A 15,446-nucleotide genomic window follows, 5' to 3' on the forward strand; every position below is an offset into this window, starting at 1 on the left:
TTCATAGAATCTTTGTATGCCATTATATAGATGAAGATCATATCATGTTCGGCATTATTTTATTATAACATGATCAGCATTATTTTGTGAGATTATGTGCATACATTTTGGTATGAGCATTGAGCATGACTTTATATGGAGCACTACATATCGTGTGCTAGCATTTATGTGAGCATTGCATTGCATTATGCTCGTCAGGCGGCTTGTCCGCGGGGATCCCATCAGTTTCAGTTTCAACTCAATTTATGAGTTGCTCGCCTGGTGGCAACCAGGGGGCTAGGGGCTTTGCCCACAGTATGTGCTTACAGTTTTTATGTATGCAGGTTTCAGATCAGACAGGTATGTATTATCATATTATGTGGGCCTATGAGCCAAAGTTGCATACCTGCATTTAGTTTACAGTTTATGTGCATTACATTTTTATGAATGCAATCAGACAGTGATTATACAGTACAAGTTTAGTCAGTTATTTATCAGTATCGATATTCTTCGATTCAGCTTCAGTATTCTTTCCAGCTTATTACTTGCTGAGCTTTTGTAGCTCACCTTGTACTCTTCACCCCTCCAAGTTCTAGCAGGGGAGTATCAGATGTGGGGCCTAGCAGCAGTGGTTTATAGTGTGTGTATGTAGAGCCGCTCAAGATAAAAGATGTATGGGAGTCTGTTGAGTTCTATAGAGTTTTCTTAGATTAGATCTTATTTTATATTTCAGTTGAGGGATTGTCCCTCAGTAAGAGTTTATGCATTTTAGTTTGTATTGACTAAGAGTTTTTATTCCAATTGATTGAGATGTTCAGTCATGGTATCAGATTTCAGATTATCAGTTAGTTTATTTTATTTTCCCCGTAGCACCTCTTCTCGGGCAGTTCTAGGAGAGGGGGTGTTACACTTGTCCACTTCTTCTTTTACGGCCACAAACTGCTCTACAGTCATGGGCCTCATATTCTGGCGAATTGGTCTATAATTGGAGTCTATGTTGAGCCGGTGTAGCATCACATTCGGGTCTATTCCCACCATATCCTCATGATTCTAGGCGAACACATCTAGGTTTGCCTTCAGAAATTCAGCTAACTAGGTTTTTACCTCTGGGGCTAGGTCCCTACCCAGCTTGAGACACCTCTCAGCATCTGTGTTACTAACCACAATGTCTTCCAACTCACCTACCAGGCTGGTAGCTTGGTCACAATCCACCTTGCATGGATCCAAGTCATGATTGACTCCCTTTTCACTAATAGCAGGTGGTCTCCCTCCTGAGACAACATTGAACTTCTTTCCTTTGAGCCCCATTTTCAATGCCTCTTCATAGCATCGTTGTAACGCCCCACTTTTCCAAATACAAAACAACGTGAAATATAGGAAGATATTACCTACGGGCGTTATGGAAACTCTTACCAACGGAAGCATTGGATCGAACCTGCAAGCTTAATCAAAGCTAAATAAAGGGGTTTCCACTATATTTCCTTTATATGTACAAGATATGCATACAACTTGCAATAAATGCAAAAGATGCAACTCACTACTTGTAGTTACAACTGCAACACATGCCCAAACTAGCGAATAAACCCTGATCATGGAAGCCTCCCTATATAACATTCAAAGTGCATCAATTGAGATATTGCCCATGCTCGTATATCAAAGCTACAACCATCGGTCACTCACACGCTTGTTACAAGCTCGAGCATCCTTATTACAATACACTGCTCGGATTACATAGGTACAAAATGAAATAGAAACTCAGATCTAGCCAAGCGTCACGTCCTTGCCCACGTTCGAATTGGAGCTTACAACACCTGATACTTTGACAAAACTGGGACGTTGAATGTCCCAGGGGTATGAAACACCCAAGTTAGATAATAACATCTAAGTGAGTGACTCAGAAAAGGAAAGTACATGCGTGCAAATGCAATAATGCTGTTATGAAATCCACCCCTGTGGTAGCAATGCCAGGGTGTTGCAATCACCCCCGCGGTCATCATAGTCACCCCTTGGCTCACCGCAAGAGCACGAGTTCTTCCATGATGGCCCAACAACTAGCCACAGTCACCGACATGAACATGATATATGACAAAGCAGAAGGAATATGCATAATCAAGGGAAAATATAATATGTAAACCACCAAGGCATGATATGCAATCCATCGTCCACACACAAGTGAAGCAAAAAAATGCTCAAAGTGTCACAAAACATGCAGGAATCACTCACCTCGATCGTTTTCCCTTGATAACACTGTTTATAGCCCGATTTCGAGCACCAGGGGTTGTTCTGTAGAAATCACATATTTCGGTGAACCAAATCTTAAATATTTCTACTCAGGGTTGTAGGTAATTAAAATAGGAGAACAACGGTGAAGATTTCAGGCTAAACGGAGGTCGGATGCGCCCTTATGGGCCCTCGGAAGGGTGGCCACGCGCTACCCCTTCTCTATTTTGCAACCCAAAATTAAAACGGCCATAACTCTCTCATTTTAACTCCGATTTGAGTGCCGTTTGAACCTATGCACTCCCTTTTCAGTGTACTACGATCTTACAGAAAGAAAAGTGACTTACCTTTTAGCTTTCTTCTTTGTTTTTGGCAATTTCCAATCTGGTCTCCCACTTGGCTTCTCTTGCCTTCTTCTTTGGTTTTTCTTGCACCTTCTTTCTTTCCTCTTTCCTTAGCTTCTCGTGGCCTGAATTCCTTCCCTTTATATAGCCTTTAAATGCCCAGATTCTCAAGGTTTTACTTGGCCACCAAGTTGCTCATTTTCCACCCAAGTAATCATCACACTTTGAAATTTTGCAATCTTCTCAAGCAAGCCTTCATTTCTTCCAATCCTAAGCTTCCAAGTACACCTTCACGTGGCCTTCAAGATAAGCTCCATCTTCTCCTTCCTTTGCAAGCCAATTCAAGTCTTACAAGTTAAGTCTCTCAAGTCAAGTCTCCCAAGTTAAGACTTTTAATCATTATAGCCAATCTTCCTATTCAAGCTTCTCCTTTCTTCCAATCTCATTTCTCCATTTGCCCTTTACGTGACCCTTTATTCAACCCATCTTATCCTTATCTTTTAGCAAGCCAATAACATGCTTCCAACTCCATTTACTTTTGAATTAAGAAATTAAGGTAATCATGGTTTAAGACTTTTGAATACAATTACCCAATACAATCTTTCCACCTCAAGGCTTCTCCCACAAGCCTTTATTATGACCATAAGTCTTCCAATGAAAGTTTACCAACTCAAAGCTTTCCTAACAAGATTTTATCATGACATTCATTTGGAGACGTTATCCCTTACCAACTCAAGGCTTCTCAAACAAGTTTTTAATTTATCTACTTTTCTTCCCTAGTAATGATGGCTTATCTTTGAAATTCTTTCACTTGATTCTTCCTTCCTTTAGAAGCCTTTCATTATTCCAATCTCATGCCTCCAATTGCTCCTAACATGGCCTCCAAGACAACCCTTCTTATCCATTTGCTTTGGTGAGCCAATAGAATTCTTCCAAGTTTTCCTTACTTTGAATTAAGGGTAAAAGTAATTATTATCATCATAAGCTTTAGGACTTTTAGGGATAATCCTCCAATCCCATTTCTCCAACACAAAGCTTCTTAAATAAGCATTTATCATTGCAATATTCTTATTGTTGGAGAAGTTATCCTTTGATATTTGCATTTGAGTCCTTAAAATCATTCCCATTTGCACTTAAATTCAAAACTTCCATTTAAAACACTTTATGGCATCATCCAACCTTTATATTAAATTTTGGGATATTACAATCGTCTCGCTGAGTATTGCTCGCCTCTTATGCACCTCGTCCCCTTTGGAGTTCAGAACTTAACCGCCAAAGCTCTGGACGAGGCAATAATATTTAGATCTTTCATTACTGGCCTCCCTATGACGACGTTATATGCTGAGGGGTAGTTGATGATCAGGAAGTTTGCCATCACGGAAGACTAGCGATCTGAATCTCCAACCGTGAGTGGGAGTCTAATACGCCCCATTGGAATCACCGTGTCTCCTGTAAAACCATAAAACAATTCTGGGGATGCTATCAGTTGATTCTATCCTAGACCCATTTGGTCAAAACATCCCTTGTAGACTACATTCACCGAGCTGCCCGAGTCTATCATAATTCTCCTCACTTCAGCATTGCCAATTCGAGCTCACACCATGAGAGCATTGTTATGAGGCCAATGCACGTCTCTGTTGTCTTCTTCAGTGAAGACGATATCATTGGGGGCCGACCTAGCCTTCTTGGATGGTCCCTCCTGTCCACCGTATCTAGCGAGCAATAGGTGACTAGCTTTTCGCTCATAACATTCATTCAACTTGTTAGATGTTCCTGTGATATGGGGCCCTCCATGATTAGTAAAGATAGTTCTTACCGCAGGTGCTTGGTCATGTTCGGGAGCTTGACAAGGCTTTGGTTGGGCCAGTTGTTGAGACTGCTGGTCTCCTGGTCACACCACATAATCACGCAAGCGACCTCTCCTGATCAATTCCCCAATTGCATCCTTCAATGCACAGCATTCAGAGATGTTGTGCCCTACCTTGTTGTGGTAGATTCAGAACTTATCCTTGTTCTTGAATCTTTTAGGAGTCCTCATGGGATTAGGACTCCCAAAATCCTCCCTGCTTTTCTCAACAGCGAAGATTATATCCGATGTGTTAGACAGGATACTATAGTTCTCATAGCGACCTCGGCGTGGAGGTCACTCGCCTCTTTTCTCGTTCCTTGATTTCTTAGCAACCCGATCATTAGGATTTTGCCCCTGGCCTCCTTTCTCATTGTCGCCATTGCCCCATTTCTTGTTCTGGTTAATGCTTCCACATCCATCCTTTTGGTTACCAAGCTTCTTCAAGTCGAAAGTTTCTTCCCATCTGATCTCCTTTGCAGTTCGCTCGTAGAATTCACCCAAGTCCCTTATAAGGGACTTATAGATGCTCTCATAGAGCTTCATATCTTTCCGAAGCCCCTTAGATATCGCAGTCATAATACTTTCATCTGACAGGTTCTCAACATTGTTGACCTCGTGCCTGAACCTCTCTATGTAATCTTTCAAAGATTCATTGTATTGTTAGAAAACTGTAGCTAGGTGACATGTTGGAGCGAGTTTCCTCCGAAGCAATCTATATTGGTTAATGAACCTCTTTTGACACTCCTCCCAGCTACAGATACTACGAGGACAGAGACTTCTCAACCACGTCCGAGATAAGTGCCCTAAGGTCGCAGGAAATACTCAGCACTTCATGAACCAACTAGAGGTCTGCAAGTCCATCTGGATGTTGAAAGCATCCAAATGGTCATATAGGTTGCCATCTCCATTGTACTGAGGAATGTTGGGGACCTTGAATCTTTAAGGAAGAGGCTCCGATTCGATTTCTCTGGAGAACGAGGTCCTCTCATCATGACCTCCCCTTCGATCGTGCGCTCCATGTTGTGCCTCCAATTGTTGGACCCTTTGCAGTAATTCCTCCACAGTTGGGCTTTGATCCACAAATCGTCTGAGGGGAGATCTCCTCTCACATACGCTACCTTGATCTAGAGAATAACGATCTCGCAGCATATGTCGTCTTTTATTCCTGAGATCTGGTGAGTTGCGGTATGTGGCGTGACCTGGGCTAATCCTGGCCGAGCTCTCCCCTAGACGCGAACCCCCACGTCGCCAACTTCCTTCATGAATCTCTTCATGGCGATCTCCATAACGATTTGTTCTCGCCCTTAGATCTATGGGGTGTGCCTCCAGTTCTTTTCCTCAAGATCGATGCTCCTCCGATAGCCTGGACCATGAGTTTGAAGAGTGCATAGATCCGGCTCGTCGTGATGTTCCCCTACCTTTTCTTTCGTCTGGAATGAGCCTTTCATCCCGAGGTTGTGGAACACCTCCGGGTGGTGCGACCTCCACCTGCTTTTGGTTGACTTGGACTTGTGTTTGGGCTAGCGCCCTAACCGTATCCACGAGTTACAGGACTGTATTCTCCAATGCCTCCTAACGTTGTTGCTAGGCCTGGATCACCTCAATCCCTGGGACGGGGGTCACAGACTGGCCAGGAACCTATGAGGGGATGCTTGAGCCAGTTCCAACCAATGGGGGAACAGACGTCGTCATAATAGTCACAACTGTGCCCCTGACTGGCGGGACTTCCTGTGGTTAGCTAACATAGTCTTCGGGTTGGTTGACTACCACTTCAGAACTTCTTGTGTTTCTTCCTCTTGCCATTGCTATATCGATCAGAGCGGCCCCTTCCTCTAATGCCAAAATTTTCGACATTCAGGATTAGTCGACCGTGATTTTTCAGCCCGCACTAATTAAATAAACACGAATACGAATGGAAGAAATAAACAACGCAGATAATAAACAATATGCAAGATAATTTTTACGTGATTTGGCCAAAACAATGCCTTCTCCATGACTGTTCTCTGATAATTTCGGCAGAGTAACAATATATCATTCATCCTTTCCCATTACAATGATCTTTTACCCCTATTTGTAGAGTGAAGTGTTTACAATTGACCTGAAGTTTGAAGTAGTCAAGTCATATCGTGAGGGATAAAGTGTCCTTATCAAACTCATAAAATCGGGGATAAACTCCATATTATCAGGGATTGGGTTTGCTTTTGATAAGGCATGTGGGCACCACCTCCGATTATTACGCGGTCTTTTTGTCTTGCGAGCTGGTCGGACTGACCAGTTAGCTAAAGGCATGGCTGGGAGCTCGCTCACTCCTGTTATTTGAGCTCGAGCTTCCGAGACATGTGACCTTGTTGGGACGTATTCAGGCTTAGGCTCATTAGGCTTTGGGAAGCTGGGCTGCAATGCTCGGTCGAATTCAACCCATAGGAAGGCCCATAAGAAGTGATTCAGAAATTACCCGTAACATGTACTAACTTAGGTATCCAATATCCATAGTCTGTAAAATCAACTACTATCTTTCTCAAAGGTAATAACATAGCATACATTGTTCTCTTTGTGTTATTGATGTCCCATTTCGATGACACTTTTAACTAGAGACATGTTTAAGATTGTACTCTTAGATGTATCAAAAACTTTACAATTGAAGTCACACCTCAATTTCTTTTTACGTAGAGTAAACATTGGAACTTTGTCTTTAGACATGTTATATTTAAGTAATTATTGAATGAATAAATAAATATAAAAGACAAATCTTGCCGATAAATAACATAAACATGAAATAACAAGATATATCACATAACAAATATATCACATCTTAATATATCAAATACAACTTAACTCTTATATATATTATAAAATATACCCAGGGTGAACACACACCTGATGCACACAAGCATACATATATATATATATCATATGACTAGCACTGCCTAATTATAGCTACTGTTTAGCCAAACTACAAGGTGAGTGACTTGAGGTCATACAAAGATGAAGAGATTTTGAACATGTCGAGGCAGGACTCGGTGGCAAGACCTCTGTTCCAAAACTTATGATAGTATTCCTGATAAGTGAATCTCTTATAAACCGCGGGGTGGCTCTCATCGATCAACTCTGAAGTGGGACCAATCACAGCGTCCGGGGATGGACAGTAGAACGTCGGAATTGAAATTCGTTCCTTCTTTTCGTTCACCAAAGCTCGATGCAGCACGCTCTTGTAACGATCATTGCTCAGAACCTAATGTCATTTTTAATGCAAATTAATTAACAACTAGAAAGAATCGTAGATGAATACAAATATTATATATATATATATATATAATTAAGTAGTTGGACCTGCATTTGATCTCCGATGTTGACGATGAATGTGTTGGGAATAGGATTTACGGCTACCCATTTTCCTTGCCGGAGGACCTGCAAGCCGGGGACGTCATCTTGAAGAAGGATTGTAATTAAGTTTGGATCCGTATGGCTCGGCAACCCGTAAGTAAGCTCCGGTTGGGGACATGGAGGGTAATAATTCATAGCCATGTGCTGGGCATGCTTGCCCAATTGGTTACTTATGTGATCTCCAGGCAGGCCCAGGCTCTCCGATATGGCTTCAAGCAGCCTCAGAACCAGTCCCCTCACGCTGCTGCAATACTCGGCTACCTCCTCCCTATAAACCAATTAATCAATGGTCACCGCTCACTAAGGAAATGATGAATTGAAGATTGACAAGTTCATGCCCGGGAGAGGATAGATCCCTGAAAGTGAAAGGGCGGAGGATACCAACGGGAAAGATGCCAACGTTTGGCTAATTGTATGCATTTATGTATGATATGGCATGGTACAAGAAAAACAAAAAATTAAATATTAATAAACAGATAAACCGGTCGAGACCAACAACAGAGAGGCACGCAGCCCTGCTTAGGTTGACCGTGAGGGCCGACGGCCTTACCTAGACGATTGAGGGGGCACCACCGTGGCCTAACAAAGGTGGGCACCCTCGTTGCCCAGGCAGCCGCGAAAGGAAGCCCTGCGGCCGAGGGGCTGCGAATTGAGCCTTTGGGCCACGAGAGACCTCCCACAGGGAACACTTGCGGGCAACCAAGGGAGCAGCCCCACCCCCGTTTTGGAGACCTCCCGTGCGGACCTGTCCCAGACAATGCACAAAATAAATGACTTCAATGTTCGAAAATCCCACCGAAGATTCTAAGAAAAAGATAGAGAATTATCCACATAAAAATTTTAATTCTAAAAGCACAAAATAAATATTATTTATAAGAATGTTAATTCTAACAAAATTTCAAAAAATTAAGATAGATGTTATTTATAAAAATTCTAATACTAAACTATTTCGAATTACTCTATACTCCTTTGTAGACAGGGCAGAGCCAAGTGAGGCCCAGACAAAAAATTAAACTATTTCGAATTACTCTAAATTGCCCCCATTGGGCTGGACAAAAAATAAAAATTAATTTATGTCCAACCTAATTTTTTATAACCCTGTTGCTAGCCCCCCAACCCAAGGTTATGATGTGGCCCAAGCCTACTTGACCAGTTCACCCCATTAGGGCTCCAACCTCCCATGATCCCACCCATTCCCAGCTTCCTTTATGTTATTCTTTTCGTTACAATCACTCTTTCTCTTCTAAGTGCACATATTTTGTGAAATCCAATCTTTTGATCTTAGATTCGACCACATTTTTATCATGATTGCAATCCTGATCTACAAGAAAGTAAGATTTTTAGTTTTATCCATCATTTTTAGTATAGATTCGTGATATATATATATGTATTTACACACAGTTGGGTTTGACCGAAAGTTTAAGCTTAGATTTATCGAGATTCATCCATTGGATCTTGTTAGTTTTTGGGTATGTTGGTTTTCGTTTTGATCAGAAATTAAAAACCAAATTTATGGCAATCCAACTGTTAGATCTAGCTCATTTTTTGATATATTAATCCTATTGGCTTAGAGTTTCAAATGGTAGCATCTGATCATAGAAATCGTCGCCTGATGGTAGTCGTCGATGGCAGAGGATGTGGCTATTATTGGCTATTTTTCTTGGATATAAAATATCAATAATTTATTATTTATGCAATTCTTGTTTAATTTTTAGGAAGATATGGAGAGATTTTTTAAAAGAAAATCCCTATTTTCAATTGAAGAAAATAATGGGGACCAGAGAAAGAAAATAAGTGTTGAGGTAGATGATAATCATGATATTCAAGAGAATAATGATACAAAGAAAGCAAGTATTGAAGAATATTGTGAAATAAAATAAGTAAGTATGAAAAAAATTCATATTGAATAAAATGAACAAGTTGATATTGCATAACTTCCTACAGATCTCAGGCTAGGGAAGTGTTGAGGATTTTGATTCGCCTTCACTAAATTAAAATTCTATCTTCGCCCCTATTTATAAATAGATGTATACTAATTCTAAAAAAGATATATCTTTAATAATAATAAAAATTTAGCTCCATAATTTTTAACATTTTTAAAATTCGACTTAAATATTAGAGTTTTTTCCGGGAGAACTCTCTCGGATACTGTAACTATTTCTTTTTTTGTAAACTTAGACCTGGCAATGATATTTTTAATTAAATTATTTTTTATTATATCTTAACATTAACAATAACAATATATATATATATATATGTATATATGATTGTCTACCTGAAAGATAGAGGATTTGTTGGCCACTCGTGGACGTAGTCACGGAGAGGGTAACAGTGGAGTCGCAGGAAATCTCTCCAATTGGACACCTGCTCGGTTTTCACGTTGAAACTCGTGGACAGCCTCGTGGACTTTGAAGGGTCGTCGGAGTAGTTCTTCAACCTCTCGCTTTCAGGCAGCCTGAAGAATTCTCTCGCCGTCCGCATCGCCTTTCCGATCGTCGTCTCCGGTACTCCATGGTTCTTAATCTGATCCATATATATATAATCAGAAAGAGTTAAGGCTAAATTAATTACTTAATTTGCTTGAAATGAAGACAAAAATTAGAAACCTGGAAGAAACCATCTTCTTGGCAGGCTTGACCAATCTGTGCGATTATGTGAGAGCGGCTAAGACCGTGGAGATCCTCAAGATCTATAAGTGGAATCGAAGCATCAGCAGTAATAGGGCTTTGAATGTTTGTGAGATTAGGACGCTCCAAAACGGGTCGAATGTAGTTTGAGGGGACGTGAGTGGCACTGGATGCCAGGTCGCTTACCAGCATCTTCTTCGCACCACCGGCGGTGGACATTGTGGTATCGGCCGTTGCAACTGGCTCTTTTGATATCTTCGGTGGCGCAGCTCCGCCTTATATAAACTATAGAGGAGTGACGTACTGGGCCAACTAGACGGATTCTTGAATAATTAAGTAATTTATTAATGCTAGCAACAATTGGAGAGGTAAAACATCTAACACCCGCGGTCTAGTTTGTAATTAGAATTGGTCTTGTTATCGATTTATAAGCTCTTAAGCATTTGTTCCATTGATTGCTGTCCTAAACGACGGAGAGACCCGGCTGTCTTTTTAAGTGAAATTACGATTTTGTCTTTGTGTTATTAAAAAATAATATTTTTATCCAAAATTATAATTTTATTACCAAGGTAAGACTAAAATTATAATTTAACCCAATAAAATGACTACTTCTTCCCACATTTTTAAGTAATTTATGCTTATATACTTAATTTAAATCTTAAATTCTAAATTCTAAACTACAAACCTAAAACCTAATACCTCTTTGATCATAAACATGACAGAAATGAAAAAAAAAAAAAAAAACATGACAAGGAGGCCAGCTAATAGCAATAGGGCAATTAAAGTTGCGTCATTTGAGATGAATTATTACCTAATCAAGGTGGTGTCATTTTATACGAGAACGAACTATCTATGTCAGGTACAACATCAGTTTGGCTTGGCTTCGAAATTCGGAAATCAAATTAGAAAACAAAGACACCGCAGAACGAGTGCAATTTTGTTCACCCCTTTAACGGAGGTGAACATCACCCTCACAACTTTTGTGAGAATGATGTGTAACGGAACGGCACTTCATTCAAAATAAAATATCATTCCGTTATATATCACCTTTACAATTTTATGTCGTTTCGTTACATATCACCTTCACAACCCTCACAATTTTGTGAGGACGATGTTCACTCCGTTAAAGGGGTGAACAAAATCGCACTCTCACGGAACGCGCATCCACACATGCAAGCTGCCTCGCGCGGTTGGTGAAGGGTACGGCAAACACGTAAGGGATAGACAGCTGGGCCTGAGTACGCAGATGATTTCAATGAAGTGACATCAGATGCTCGACGTCATATATATATGACGTGCATAGCTACTCTCGCGTCCACAAATTCGCCTCGAGACCTGCAGCCACTTGTAACACATGCTTCTGCTCAGTTTTATCTCCACGATTTTATTATATATAATTAGGAACCGTGAACTTCTTGTCCTTGAACAACCAAAAAAGACATTCTTTAAACCGGAATTCAATCAGTGCGTATATATTATATCAATGTTTCCAATAGAATATATATATTATTGGTGGAGAATACGTGAAGATACCTATATGTATTAAGATATAATATTGCTAATAAAGATAACAATAAATAATAAAATATCATGCTCGTAAGTCGCATAAACTTATTTTATTTCACCTAATGCAATTAAATAAAGACATTTATTGATCCATTAAAATTTAAATCATAAAGGAGATTGCCAATTGATAACGAAAATAGTCGGCTTTGATTCTTCTCCTTAACTTCAACCTCGATGATGGATGAAAATATAATTATAATTTTTTTTTTTTGTGTTGAATAAAGAGAAGACCAAATCCTTATTTATAATAGTAGAAATAGTTTTCTATCAAGATTCATTTGGAGTTATACATATCTTCTAAGCTAAATTAAATTTTAAGTAATTAATTATTTAATTATCTCATCAAATAAATAACATCATATTTGATAAAATATTTATTTCAATTATCATATAAAATATAAAATAATTCTTACTCATTTATTTGATGAGATATTTACATCAATTATCACATGGAATACAAAATAATTCTTATATATCACTATAAGAACTTCGAGTTTTAGAGACAAAAATATTTCGTCACTAAAGCCAAAAATTCGTTACTAAATCAATTTAACGATGGATCAACGACAGACTCTATCAGTCGCTAAAGTCTTTGTTGTTGAATTTTTTTGGCGATAAATCCATTCCCAATTTAGCGACGAAAATATTTTTGTCGCTAAATGTAATTTTTTGAATTTAGCGACAGAAATTTATTCCGTTGCTAATACTGTAATTTTTTTAAATTTTTGTCTCTATAACATATTAAAAAATAAAAAATAATTAAAAAATAAAAAATATTTTAGTGACAAAACATTTTCGTCACTAAAATATATTAAAAAATAAAAATAAATAAATAATTAAAAAATATTTATTAAAATTTTTTAAAACATAAATAAAAAATTAAAAAAATTATTTTACCAAATTAAAAAATTATATTTTTAGCGACGAAATGACATTGCTAAAATAAATGCATTTTTAATTTTTTAAATATAACTAATTATTAAATTAACCTAATTATCAAACCATAATATTTAAATGGAGATAAATAAGTTATTCTCAAGAAAAAGAAGTGCAGGACAAAAAAGATTCAATTGTAGAAGATAAGACAAACCTAATGCGAAATGAGATGAATGCTACAATTCAAACCATGGCAAAAACTTTTCCATGAGAGTCAAATGAAAAGCTCCAAAAGGATCAAAACTGAAGGAGTTATGGTCGCGGAGGGAGGAGATAGCATAACCTTGCCAAAGCTGTGTACAACAACACTGGCACAAGTATAAGAAAAAAATAGGTAAACTCAAACCATAAATTTATTTCCAAGGTAGAAAATACTCACACACAAGCAACAAACATTATAATTTGTAAATCCAGCTATATATATGTAAAAGAAAACAAATATATATAAAGAAAGAATATGACGCTTCCTTTTGACTTCAATCCTTAGAAACTTCAAACCTTATGGAAGTTACAAGGCTGAAACCTTCTATAGATTACCTATAGCTAGAACTTCACTAATTCTTACTTAATTAACCATAAGCTCCGTAATTAAGTCTTTAATCCAACTTCCTCAATTCTATATTGTAACGTGTAACTTAACTTAGAATTGGGTTTGTACACCCTATAGTTTTCACTTTTCATTTCGGATTTGGTGGCTACATATGGTGTATAGATATATTATTTGTTTGTTAGTGGTTGTCGAATCTTTTCTTGATTCACAACGCTCTCTCTTCTAGGTTGTGTGGGGATTAGGGTAGCTTGGGAGAGGGGGTGTTACATGTTTTTCCCTCATTGTTGGATTATGTAATACCCCGTATTACATGGTATTGAAAAATAAATAATTTCTAGTGATTTTGAAAGGATCTCGGGTGATTCGAGAAGCTCGAAAGTCAATTTTAAAAAATTAATTAATTAAATCACCGAATTGACGGCATAGAATGCCCCAAGACTTGGATGCCTAGGGCAGAGGGTATGGGATTGGTGAGCGCCTCGAGGTGAGGCTAATGACGCTGGAAGCAATCCAACTAGGAATAATTTTCAGAATAAATTTTGTATAAGCCTGAATGATTGGCGGTACCAAATAGTGGTAAAGGACCTCCGAGAAGGTAAGGGGACCTTAAGGGTGGTCCAATTTTACGAATCAGGTAACCTTGAAGCGTTTTCGGGTGGAATGAAGGTCTCATGCAAGCGTAAGGACAAAATCGACCTTATCGAGTAAAAATCGATTATTAATTTTGGAGAAATCAAGATTTGTGAGGCTTGACGGTAATTAATTAAGCTTTAGAAAGATCCAACTGTTATTATAAAAAATTCCCAAAACAATTATCCAAATTTCCTAAGTGAGATTATGAGAAATAGAGAGAGGAAAATGTGTAATTATGTGTGTGTATATATATATATAGGCGCGAGTTTGGAGGCCAAGGCATCTACAGTGCCCATTTTCTCTAATATTTTGAAAACAAGTTAATATTGCATAACTTCCTACAAATCTCAGGCTAGGGAAGTGTTGAGGATTTTGATTCGTTCTCACTGAATCAAAATTCTGTCTCCGCACCTATTTATAAATAGATATACACTAATTCTAAAAAAGATATGTCTTTAATAATAGTAAAAATTTTGCTCCATAATTTTTAATATTTTTACAATTGAACTTAAATACCAGAGTTTTTGCGCGAGAACTCTCCCGCATACTGTAACTATTTCTTTTTTTATTAACTTAGACTTGACAACGATATTTTTAATTAAATAATTTTTTATTATATCTTAACAATAACAATATATATATATATGTATATATGATTGTCTACCTGAAAGATAAAGGATTTGTTGGCCACTCGTGGTGGACGTAGTCATGGAGAGGGTAACAGTGGAGTCGGAAGAAATCTCTCCAATTGGACACCTGCTCGGTTTTCACGTTGAAACTCGTGGACAGCCTCGTGGACTTTGAAGGGTCGTCGGAGTAGTTCTTCAACCTCTCGCTTTCAGGCAGCCTGAAGAATTCTCTCGCCGTCCGCATCGCCTTTCCGATCGTCGTCTCCGGTACTCCATGGTTCTTAATCTGATCCATATATATATAATCAGAAAGAGTTAAGGCTAAATTAATTACTTAATTTGCTTGAAATGAAGACAAAAATTAGAAACCTGGAAGAAACCATCTTCTTGGCAGGCTTGACCAATCTGTGCGATTATGTGAGAGCGGCTAGGACCGTGGAGATCCTCAAGATCTATAAGTGGAATCGAAGCATCAGCAGTAATAGGGCTTTGAATGTTTGTGAGATTAGGACGCTCCAAAACGGGTCGAATGTAGTTTGAGGGGACGTGAGTGGCACTGGATGCCAGGTCGCTTACCAGCATCTTCTTCGCACCACCGGCGGTGGACATTGTGGTATCGGCCGTTGCAACTGGCTCTTTTGAAATCTTTGGTGGCGCAGCTCCGCCTTATATAGACTATAGAGGAGTGACGTGCTGGGCCTTGAATAATTAAGTAATTTATTAATGCTA

At 38.7% G+C, this 15,446-nt stretch overlaps 1 protein-coding gene and 1 long non-coding RNA gene across 5 annotated transcripts; both read right to left on the bottom strand.

The window, feature by feature from the left end:
• Positions 1-1,452: 1,452 nt before the first annotated feature.
• Positions 1,453-2,646, bottom strand: LOC127813767 (uncharacterized). Its single transcript, XR_008026186.1, has 3 exons — positions 2,547-2,646; positions 2,203-2,262; positions 1,453-1,807 (listed from the first exon to the last, which is right to left on the bottom strand). It is a non-coding gene; the product is annotated as an uncharacterized LOC127813767 (long non-coding RNA).
• A 4,518-nt stretch (positions 2,647-7,164) lies between these two features.
• Positions 7,165-15,398, bottom strand: LOC127813573 (protein DMR6-LIKE OXYGENASE 2-like). 4 transcript variants are annotated; one of them, XM_052354603.1, is made up of 6 exons: positions 14,753-14,945; positions 10,590-10,688; positions 10,383-10,465; positions 10,052-10,299; positions 7,723-8,044; positions 7,165-7,624 (listed from the first exon to the last, which is right to left on the bottom strand). In XM_052354603.1, exons 1-6 carry the CDS (start codon positions 14,796-14,798, stop codon positions 7,346-7,348), a joined length of 1,077 nt encoding a protein of 358 aa, XP_052210563.1. In that variant the 5' UTR covers positions 14,799-14,945; the 3' UTR covers positions 7,165-7,345. The 4 variants fall into 4 exon arrangements, with proteins under 4 accessions (XP_052210563.1, XP_052210564.1, XP_052210562.1 ...); XM_052354604.1 differs by lacking the exon at positions 10,590-10,688; XM_052354602.1 differs by lacking the exons at positions 10,383-10,465; positions 10,590-10,688; positions 14,753-14,945 and adding an exon at positions 15,087-15,398.
• Between the last annotated feature and the right edge of the window lie 48 nt (positions 15,399-15,446).

The sequence above is a fragment of the Diospyros lotus genome, chromosome 11 (assembly GCF_014633365.1).
Source record: "Diospyros lotus cultivar Yz01 chromosome 11, ASM1463336v1, whole genome shotgun sequence".
Classification (NCBI taxonomy): Eukaryota; Viridiplantae; Streptophyta; class Magnoliopsida; order Ericales; family Ebenaceae; genus Diospyros; species Diospyros lotus.

What these genes read in the sequence shown, in the direction of transcription:
- LOC127813573 (XM_052354602.1), bottom strand. Translation starts at nt 15,326, where the DNA reads ATGTCCACCGCCGGTGGTGCGAAGAAGATGCTGGTAAGCGACCTGGCA. An exon ending in AAGAAGATGGTTTCTTCCAG is followed by an intron (nt 10,300 to 15,086) that starts GTTTCTAATTTT and finishes TATATGGATCAG; the next exon opens with ATTAAGAACCATGGAGTACC. An exon ending in ACAAATCCTCTATCTTTCAG is followed by an intron (nt 8,045 to 10,051) that starts GTAGACAATCAT and finishes ATTGGTTTATAG; the next exon opens with GGAGGAGGTAGCCGAGTATT.